We start from the raw sequence: 11,350 nt of genomic DNA, 5'->3' as shown, positions 1-11,350 counted from the left end.
TGAATAGGTGTACTTAATAAAGTGAACGGTGAGTGTACATGCATAAATGCACAATTAATGTTTTTTTTTACTTAATATCACCTGATTCATTGTAACATTTTGAGCAGGTTAATAAAAAAAATCTAATATTTAATTAAACTAGCAATTTAATAAACAGGTGTTTGTTTGCTTTTAATTTTATCAATTTATAGACCTTTCTTTGTCCTAAATATCACTCCTTCAAATAACATTTTTAGTTGGGGGAAAAGTTACTACCTAAAACTGAGTGCAAATAGGTAAACAAATTGTGGTTTTTAAGAAATAAATAACAAATCTTTTATAATAATATGATGTGTTGATATATAGCCAGGGGCGAAGTTTGTACCAAAAACAAGTTTTATTGACAGTTCTGAGGCTGTTTGATTTCAAAATAATGGTAAACATGTTTATAACTTTCAGGAAGATTAGAAGGAACAAGATCAGTTAAACATTTCGCAATTTATATGAAATACAACAGCTCAAATCTGAAGAACTAGACGTGGTAACAACATGCAACCATTTAAACAGAGTCCTTAAACTAAAAATACTCTAACAATAATATGCCCAGTTTGCAAAGGCTGACATGCACAGGAAAGGACACGCGAGGCATCTCGGTATCTCACACCATCGGCTCTTCGGGGTCCAAATGTGTCGCCGCCCTGCTGGTGAACACGTCGACCAGCATGTGTTTGGGAATCTCGGATCCGCGCACGCGCAGGGTGTAGCACGCGTCCTCCACCTTCCCCAGGCTCTGTCGCAGCGTGTGCAGTTTCTTAGACACCTCGTAGGGTCCCGTGTTGCCGATGTAGGAGAAACCGTCGTGGATTTGCCGCAGGAAGCCGCTGAGCTGGAATGGCGTGTCTATGTCTCCGTTACCTACGCTGCTTATGCACATGCGCATCAGCTCGCCCGTCAGGTCCGCGACACCCAGCAGGTAGTCGGTCGGAGTTATCTGGAAGGTCAATACGCATGCAACCTCACCTTCACCCTTCACACAACAGACAAGCAAACAGATAAGCTATTAGTAAATATAACAACGAAACTTCGATTTTCTGTAAAGCTGATTTGCAACGATTTGCATCGTGAAAAGCACTATACAAATAAACGTGAACTGAATTATGGCTTTTAGATCATTAGTATTCTAACTAATAAATGAATGGCTGATCAATCTGGTACTGACTAGGATGGCATGATTCATTTAAATTAAATCTCAATTGCGATTTGGCGGATCTTTTAGTGAAGTGAGGTCATATGTGGCGTTTTTATGCAGGCGAGAGCCCCCTCTGGTCTTCAGATAAAGATTTACTACTGATCACAGAACCATCCTTCACTGAAAAATATTCATAATCATCTATTAATCGAGGAGCCCTAATAGAGACCCAAATCTTCAGTATGACCAGTAAAGAGCTGCAGCGATGTTACATTTCCGAGTTCAACACATGAACAAAGTGGGACATTTTTCTTTAAGCCCAGAGTTTCTGAGTTGAGGGCATCAATAACAGGTTAAGACTTTTCTGACCTTTTTAAGAACAAGTGAGGAATAAATTGAATGGAACACAATATGTTTTACTTAATAGTTTGAAGACACTACTTTAAAACAGATTTCCATTACATTTTAATTGTAACTGTATTGTTGGCAAGTTTTAAGTTTTATAATATAAGTAACGTACAAAATACGACAGTAGTGTAAAATTACACTAGAATATGTAATGATTCAATCAGAGCACCTTCATTAACTAAATAAAAAATGTCAAATAAACACTGATGCCCATTCTTTCTTCATCATTTTTTACAAGCAGAGTTTAAAAATCGTAACGCACTTGATGCCAATTATGACTTTCCAATCTCATAAATACAATCTTCCTAGTAGGACTTTAAAGCACCATTAACATTACTCTGATTCCCTCCTCAATAAAAACCCAATAGGATTTTACCATTGGCTTTAGGATTATTGCAGAAAACAGGCTCTGATACTGAATAAATTCATGATTCTTACATCTGTTTTGTACATCACAATAATGTTCACATATATTGTGGATTATGAAACATATATACAACTGGCAGAAGTAAAAAGCTACACATCAGCGATATGATTGTATTTGGCCTACAAAAATGCATCAACCCCACCTTGTTTAAGAGTTTATTCACAAACAAAACACCTAGAAAACTGAGAAATCAATGGCCACACGTTGTCACTCACACCGGTCCAGTGCGTCTAAAAATATCTCAATTACAGAGAGACGTGCAAAGCAGGCAGCCACCACTGCTTTCTAAAAATAGCAGCAAAAGATGGAGTGATTGTCAGCAATCTGATAAACCTGGTGAAAGTGCTCTCGGGAACAGAGCCGGTCTGTTTTGGCAAGACAACATCAAGGAAGCTGTGTTTATATTAAGACAAATGCATAATGCTGACTTTAGGATTCATTACCGTACCTTATTTTCTCTCATGAAGACCAGACGAGCGTTGATTTCCTCCAGGCTGATCAGAGTGCGATGTCTGATGAAGTGATGGAAGGACACGGCCTCAACATACTCCTGAATACCTGGAAATAAGACAAGGACACTCTCTCTATTATCAAGGTTCAGCCGTGTGATAGTTCCCAAAACTTTAATTTGATTATTTAACTACACATATTTTGGTTCAATGAACTGCAAAAATCCCACACTAATTTTTGATCAACAACATAGAAAGAACTGAAATTTTGTGAAGTATTATTATAATTTAAAATAACTCTTCTACTATGTAAATATATTGTAAATTGTCATTTATTCTGTATTACAGCTGTATTTTCAGCATCATTCCTCCAGTCGTCAGTGTCACATGATCATCAGAAATCATTCTAATATGCTGATTTGCTAACATTTCTGGCTGGCACTCCACCTTCTTAATTTGCGATCTGAATCAAATGATTCGCGATCTGCGGTCCGAAGTTCTGATCTGAATCAAATGATTCGCGATTTGATGATCCGAAGTTGCGATCTGAATCAAATGATTCGCGATTTGATGATCCGAAGTTGCGATCTGAATCAAATGATTCGCGATCTGATGCTCCGAAGTTGCGATCTGAATCAAATGATTCGCGATTTGATGATCCGAAGTTGCGATCTGAATCAAATGGTTCGCGATCTGATGCTCCGAAGTTGCGATCTGAATCAAATGATTCGCGATTTGATGATCCGAAGTTGCGATCTGAATCAAATGATTCGCGATCTGCGCTCCGAAGTTGCGATCTGAATCAAGTGATTCGCGATCTGCGCTCCGGAGTTGCGATGTGAATCAAACGATTCGCGATCTGAATCAAATGATTCGCGAGTTGATGCTCCGAAGCTGCGATCTGAATGATTCGCGATCTGCGCTCCGAAGTTCCGATCAGAATCAAATGATTCGCGATCTGCGCTCCGAAGTTCCAATCTGAACCAAATGATTCAAATGTTGTAGTCACTAGATTTTGGTAGGGACACGTCCCTAGCATTCCTATTCAATTCTACACCCTTGGACAATATTAGTATTTTTTACTCTTTCAAAAAAAAAAAACACAAAAAAACTTCCTTTTATGAGAAGCATCAAATGCATTTATAGGTTTTTTTTTTTTTTTTTGCCAATCAAACAGTCTTAGTCAGATGATGATAGACTGACTAAACTGTATTTTTGTCCAGCTCTTGTATAAACATCTGGCCAATAATGACAGGACGGAAGACTTTGTGATTAAGTTTTACTTTTGGAGTGGCAATTAACATCAAAGACCTTCTTATCTGTCGCTCCTCGCTCACAGTTCTACATGCAGTGTGACAATGAACAACATAAAGATGAAAACAAAATCTCAGCCCAGAACCCAGCGACTGTTTATGATGTGGAGCATGTGAAAGAGAGCAGGGCATCGCGGTTCCCACAAACACTCCACGTACAGGAGGTTTTGTTGTCTTCTCTCAGGCTCAGCAGGAAGAGAGATAACGTTATCGAGCATGAGATTGGAGACTCCCTCTGCAAGACATTTCTTTGGAGGTTAATTTGTCAGAACAGTCACCTTACAGCATGTAAACACACTAAGGTTGCAGGTCAAAACCACTAACTCCAGCTTAAATTACGACTGCAACACCTGTATGTCTCTTTTTCTTTGACTTTAATTCTTCTTCTTCAAAAAATAACAAAAATTATATACACACACACACACACACACATATATATATATTAAGATGATACAATAAAAAATTTAATAATTTAATATATAACATTATATTCACAATAAATATGTATAAATCAGGGTTTTTAAAATACTTTATTGTCCAAAATATTTTGATAAAAAAATGATTAAAACCTTAAGATAAATAATATGTAATATTCATAAAACTACAACAATATCTCAAATACACCAAAATATCACTGTTTTAAGTGATCATATTTGAGTTTATTTTTTATTTTATGGCAAATAAAATGCATTTTCACATAATGCTATCTTAGAATAAAAAGCTCCACAAACAGTGGAATAAATGCTTTAAAACAACAACAACAACAACAACAACAACATGCTATTCTGTTAATCCTCCAAGCAGATTCAGACAATAAAATAGTAAGGTAATGCAGTTAATGCATTATTGGAAAGTTAATAGGCAAAAATTGACAAACTAAGAACAAAACACACAAACAAAGAATAATGTAAAAATAACAGCTTCATAAGAACTTTATATTCAAAATCTTGTTAAAAAAGAAATATTCACAAATAGGGATTTAACAATTAACCGCGAGAAACTGATTAAAATGTGACGATTAAAATCAGTTGAGATGCTAAACAAATCACGATCAAATTAGGGGTAGGAGTTTATATGAATGTATGTCTGAAGGGAACTTACTGTCTTTAGAAAATTTTAGATGGTATTTTTATAGATAATTATTTTATTTGTGTTATTTACTTGGTTTGGGGCTTGTTTTAAAAGTTCAATTTAGGTTTGTTATTTACCTTTATATTTAAATTTTGTTATTTAGCAGATACTTTTATCTAAAGCGACTTACAAATGAGGACAATATAAGCAATCAAAATTAATAAAAGAGTAATGATATATACTATAAAGTAATATTTCAGTTTCAATGTTTGGAAAATGTTGGTGTTAAGGGTACTGCCCTAGAATGGTTTAAATCACATTTAAAAGATATTTCCCGATTTGTCTTGGAGATCTGTGTTCTACATCAGCTAAATTACATAATGGTGTGCCACAGGGGTCTATACTTGGGCCTGTTTTATTTTCATTATATATGGGCCCTTTGGGCTAAATATTATATTAAAATATAATATTGTCATTTATATGCAGATAACACTCTGTGACAGTTATATATCCCTCCAGATCCAAATGTATCACAATACTTTGATGGACTTTCTCAGTGTTTAGGTGAGATAAGAGCCTGGCTGCAAGTAACGTTCTTCATCTGAACACTAATAAGACTGAGTGTGTTGTTTTTGGACCACCTTCTGTTTCAAGGGAAATTTTAAGTAGGTTGGCCGCTTTGAAGATTTTTAGATATATTTTAGATCATGTTAAGTATTTGGGTGTTATGATGGATTCAGCCTTGGTTTTAGATAAGCAGGTTACTAGTGTTGTGAGGGCTGCCTTTTATCATCCCAGAATTATTTATAAACCGAAAACATTTCTCTCTTTTAAGGATCTGGAGACTATTATTCATGCCTTTGTGACATCACGCATCGATTACTGCAATTATGTTTATACAGGTATTTCACAGGGACAATTATCTCGTCTTCAATTAGTATAAAATGCTACTGCCAGACTATTGACTCGCACAAAGAAGAGAGCACGAGAATTAACTCCAGTTGTTTTCTTTAGACTGATTACTTGTAGAATTGAGAATTGAATTCAAGGTTTTGCTGATGGTTTTTAAAAGCATTGCTCCAAAATATATCGTTGTTGACCTATCGATTCCTTATCAAAGTTAAAGAAACTTGAGATCTTCGAATCAGATGATTCTTCATGTTCCCAAAACAAGATTAAAATCAAAGGGTGATAGATAAGTCTTTCATAGTGGCTGCTCCTCGATTATGAAGACCTCTCCCAATGCACATTAAATCTTCCCTATCTGTGCATGCTTTTACGTCTAGATTGAAATCCTTTTTGGTAGAGCTTTTAGAATTGAATAGAGTGACCAATTATGTTGAATCTTGTTTTGTGTGACTGTATGTAATGTTACAGCTGCAGCTGTTTTAAATGTGCTATAGAAATAAAATGTGTATTGTATTGTAACTGCTCAGATGAGACAAGCCTTTATCTTCATCTCTAATAGTCAAGCGTTAAATGGATCAGATGCTGATGAATTGTGCCAGTGTGAAAAAGCACTCTGAGCCAAAAGGAAAAGGATAATTGGGCTTTCAGTCAGCCAAATGCTGCAAACTCACTGTGTTTGTGTGAATAGGAGTGACAGGCGAAACTGTGCAGTAGAGATGTTATGTGCCAGGCATGAAAGAAAAGTGCAGATTCTAATACGGGTGAAGCATTATCTTCATTTCTATCAGGAACAGCGTGTAGAAATCACTCCTCATGGTTACTGCACAGCAATGCCACTGCGCTTCAGATGATAAACAAACTGTGTGTTTGTCTGCGATGAACCGGGAAACATGTTGTCATCACCTTTTGTGGCTTAAAAAAAAAAACCTTTTCCATTGTAGAAAATATAAGCGAATGGTTTAATGATGCTACTGATATAGTCAAGTTCCAAATTCTTAATCATGAATTATGTTGGCTAAAATAAAACAAATGCATTTGAAGGGATCAATGTCTTGATTTTTTTGGGGGGGGAAATAATTAGAGGAAAATAACACAAAGTAAAAGAAAGCATGCATGAACAAAAGAAGACGTATATATTTGCATATGCCCACTTTAAATCCTAACAAAAATTATGTTTAAAGTTGCTACAACAAAAAAGTGAATAACTGATGTTTTATTTATGGGAAAATGAAGAAAATGCTTACTAAACTGGACAATCGACTTTCACAAATAACATTTAAATCTGAGCAATGCTACTATTTTTTGTATACTTTTAATCACAAATCAATGCATAAAGTCTGTCCTTTATGGCAGCATTTAAGTGCACTCATCTCATAAATGAGATCATTCTGACAGCTTAAATTAAGCAACTACTCGATTAATAAACACTTCTGATTAATTAAGGTCGCCTTATGATTATTCCACCTGTTTATGCACTAATGCTTTGTGCGTGTAGAATCTTCTGCTACTTCTTGACCAGCACAAAGTTGATGTTAAAATCAGATCACAGTATGAGCGGCAATTAGTGCCAAAAATCAGCACTTTTAATGACTTCTGCACGAACACAAGCTCTTGAAACGCTTTATCACAGCCCAATGAAGCTCTTCTAATACAAAGAAAATAGAAAGCTGTTTGGCATGATCTGACCTCGGTCACGTCTCAAGAAAGACCCCGATGATTTCTCTGTGAGCATAATCTAAAAATGACTTCCCCTCCCCGCTAGATAACCGCAGAATTTGGTAGGTCCCCTCCCTGCCTTATCCACGCTTTCCTCTGAAGTCTGCAGACGTCGTGTCTACCCTCTCTTCTCTTAGAAAGACAGAAATAATAATGGCTAGAAAAGCACAGTGATCTTAGGACATTAGGCAACTTGAGATATTTAGTGGAGATCAACTGCACAAGCTTGAGCACAATGGACCAAAAGTCTTTAAATACAAGACTGTGCATGCAACAATACAATTATGAGACTGAAGTCATAGGTTTTTGAGAACAAAGTCAATTATGAGAGTAATGTCGTAGAAAAATTAGATTCAAGTCAAAACATAGTGAGAAAAAAGTCATGGCAATACCAGATCATATTTTTAGAATAAAGTCAAATTCTGTGAATGAATTCATCTCAATATGAGATTAATATTTTTAGAATTAAGTAAAAACTTATGGGAACAAAGTCGTAGCATCATGAGTTTAAAACTATATCGAAAAAAAGCAATTCAAAATGTTGAATAAAGCTGTGGCAATATAAGATTAAAGTAATAATATTTTGTGAATAAAGTCAAAATTATGAGAATTAACTCATAGCAATACAAGATTAAATTTGTATTATTTTGGGAATAGTCAAAATGATTAAAGTTTTAGCAAAATTAGATTAATGTCTGAGAGAATAAAGTTAATTATTGGGAAAATCCCATATTCTTAAAAAAAAAAAAAAAAAAAAAAAATATATATATATATATAAGGGAAAAAAATGTATGGCATCCACTCCCCCTCCATTCTTCTGTATTTTACATTAAAAACAGTAATAAAAACTTTGTAAATGTTAAAGTAAAAAAAAAAATGTAAAAAATAAAAAAATAAAATTTTATATAAAAAAAAAAAAAAATTATATATATATATACACACACACACACACTGTATATTATACAAAGAGTTTTTGATGGATCTGTTTCAAGAGCTTATTAAACAGACATAATTTTGACTTGATATAATCGACTGCATGCAATTGAAGGCTACATAGTTACCGTAAATGTACATTAAATAATCATGTCACACTCAGTGAATTATTATGCAAGCAGTTAGAATCTCAAGAAGTTTCCAGCACTGTATCCACAATCCAAGCACTTTTAAATCCTTGAAAATACTACACTGAAATTGAAGCACTTTCAAGATTTCCAGAACCTGTGTAATCCCTGTATTCAAGATATTAGGAGACTAGACTATAATATGTATACATAACATTATCTTCACAGTGTTTACAAAACTGCAAATGTATTGCAATATAAATATGAATTAGTCACATGACGTGTAAGTGTTTGTGGTCATACTGTACCTGGAGTAAACGCTCGGTGAAACTGGTGTAAATCTTCTCCTTTCAGTTCTTCTGCTATCTGTCCGATCTTCTGCCTCACAGCATCCAGTTTCACATCAGCCTCAGTCAGGATCTCCTCAACATCTGGAACACTGAAGAAAAAAGGAAAGAAAAAATTTATTTATTAATTTATTTACATTACTTTAGCAGATGCCTTTATCCCTGGTCTTTTCCACGCAGTTCATTAAAGCCAGAACAACTCGATCTATTTATCAATATCGCCTTTGGGAAAAAAATAAAATGAAGGAAAAAAAAATAGGTTTAGGATTTACTTTTAAACCATTTTTACACAAAAGAATCTGCTAGTAAATAGCACAAAATATAGATTTAAATATGAAAATAAGCGGAAATATAGAAAGAGTTTTTTCTTGTAAACTATCATACTACACTTACTCATTTATCTCTGTGTGTGTGTGGTCAAAACATTTTTTTTTTTGTAGTCACCAAAATATTTAAACATTAGAATATAATACAATAATATAAAGAATAAATTGAATAATAATAATAATAATGACAATAATGTTTTTATTATAAAGATATAATAAAAAATAATATGTGTATTTCATGAAACTCATCAAACATTAGTTTAAATTTTAATTCGTTTCATATATATATATATATATATATATATATATATATATATATATATATATATATATTTTTTTTTTTTTTTTTTTTTTATTAAGGGCAAAATATTTTGTTACTCACTCAAATAATTAAAAACAAGCAAATGTACTATTAAAAACAATTCCTGCGTCTCACCTGGTGACTCTGTGCAGGAGGAATATGGTCCGTTTGCTCTCAATGGTGACATCTCGACTGATTTTCACCAGACGCTCGTGTTTATCATGTTTGGTGTCCAGTTCTTGCTGGAAAACTGTCGGAGTGTGAACACAAAACAGTAAATATATAAAACCGATTCATCTGGAGCTGAACAAATGACTGTGGTTCACCTTTGAAAGCAGCGATGACAGATGAATCCGGATTCATACAGACCTCTGCTTCTGTCTTTAGTTTTCTGCCACATCTATCGTCTGCAAAGAACATTAAAAACATAAATATTTACATAAACAGAAGCTAGCATAACTCCCCATCATCGTGATCCACGAGCTAAAGGCGCGGATTTCAGCATAAACCTCAAATGATGTTAAACTGCGTTAGACTGTCAGACTTTACCTTCTCGTTTACTCATTTCTAAAATAAAGTCTGGTCCACTGGACACGTGTGTGCGTGGATGGAGCGAGAACTGCTTTTATTTTACCAGCTGCTTGTCGTTTTAGTGTTTAAATCCAGCTGAACGCCTTCATCGAGGCTTTTCACACGTGTCTGTATGATGACGTGCTTCCTCAAATATAAAACCTAAAAAGGACGTATTTTAGAAATGTGTTCTCAATTCCGTGTTTTCTTTGTAAAAAAAGCAATTTTGCGTGTAATTCGGTTTATTTTGAACACTGGCGGGCGAACGGGCTTCCATTGTTTACACGGGACCCGCGCGGCTTAATTGCGTGACACCGCAAGGCATTTTGGGTAACGTAGTTTAGATCGGTCCATTGACTTTAGTCTGTTTTGGGCTAAAGAGAAAGTGGGGAGTCAGATCAAGATTTCTGTTTTCCTCTTTTCCTGAAGACTAAAGATGTTTAGTTTTAATTATTAATGACGTTCAACCGTGTAATGAGTAACTCAGACACATAATAGGCTACTTTACTGAAGCTGAAACCTATTGGAAAATTATTTTGTTTATGCAAAAAAAAAAAAAAAAAATACATATATATATATATATATATATATATATATATATATATATATATATATATATGTTTTTCCCCCAATCTGAATTTGGCTTAATAATATTCTAGGTTTGGACACAAGTTTTGATGATTTTAAGTTGTTTCCTTCTTCAAATCTTTAAACCTGGATAACAAAAAAGTTAAGTTGTGTAAGCTTTTAGAGGTATTTTTTTTTTTTTATTAGTATTTACGTTTTTACTGTGACTTAAATATGTTGGAACTGCATTAATGTTTGTATATTTTTTTATACTCATTGTACATTTTAATAAAAAATGTTTAAATCACATTTAACCAATTCATATTTTTTTTTACAAAAATACGATGGTGCAAAATGGTAATACCATTTGTATGTGTTTGTGTGTGTGTGTGTGTGTTATGAATGAAAGCTAGTTGAGAGGTGCTTTCCTGTGATTGCACATACAGTGTATCAGATTACTGTTCCTCAAGGATTCATGCCAACTGTGTACGTGCAGCCCAGTGCCTCCTCACTGTCTGAATGAGTGCCAGCATGCTCCTACAGGGGGCATTGGACAACAAAATACACATTCATAATCACCAAATGACATTTCTGCTCAGTTTATTGCAATCCCATACTATTTTTGCTTGCTTGACAACTTGCAAAAATAGTGTTACTTGGCCATTTAGACCAGGAGTTTTCAATCTTTTGGATGCTACGGACCCCCATCCTCACACA

General features: G+C 34.4%; 1 protein-coding gene across 1 annotated transcript; it reads right to left on the bottom strand.

The window, feature by feature from the left end:
• Nucleotides 1-357: 357 nt before the first annotated feature.
• Nucleotides 358-10,363, bottom strand: tsnax (translin-associated factor X). The gene is made up of 6 exons (XM_052572787.1): nt 10,046-10,363; nt 9,823-9,903; nt 9,632-9,746; nt 8,831-8,961; nt 2,452-2,561; nt 358-1,006 (listed from the first exon to the last, which is right to left on the bottom strand). Exons 1-6 carry the CDS (start codon nt 10,059-10,061, stop codon nt 638-640), a joined length of 822 nt encoding a protein of 273 aa, XP_052428747.1. The 5' UTR covers nt 10,062-10,363; the 3' UTR covers nt 358-637.
• Nucleotides 10,364-11,350: the final 987 nt, after the last annotated feature.

This window comes from Carassius gibelio, chromosome B13, assembly GCF_023724105.1.
Source record: "Carassius gibelio isolate Cgi1373 ecotype wild population from Czech Republic chromosome B13, carGib1.2-hapl.c, whole genome shotgun sequence".
Taxonomy (NCBI): domain Eukaryota; kingdom Metazoa; phylum Chordata; class Actinopteri; order Cypriniformes; family Cyprinidae; genus Carassius; species Carassius gibelio.
The sequence above is the reverse complement of the archived record's forward strand: the minus strand, read 5'-3'. Positions and strand labels throughout refer to the sequence as shown.

Bases quoted from the DNA above. Each gene is read 5' to 3' on its own strand.
- tsnax (XM_052572787.1), bottom strand. The intron at 8,962-9,631 runs GTGAGACGCAGG...TTTTTTCTTCAG, and splicing joins CTCCTGCACAGAGTCACCAG to TGTTCCAGATGTTGAGGAGA. The intron at 2,562-8,830 runs GTACAGTATGAC...TCTTATTTCCAG, and splicing joins TCACCGAGCGTTTACTCCAG to GTATTCAGGAGTATGTTGAG.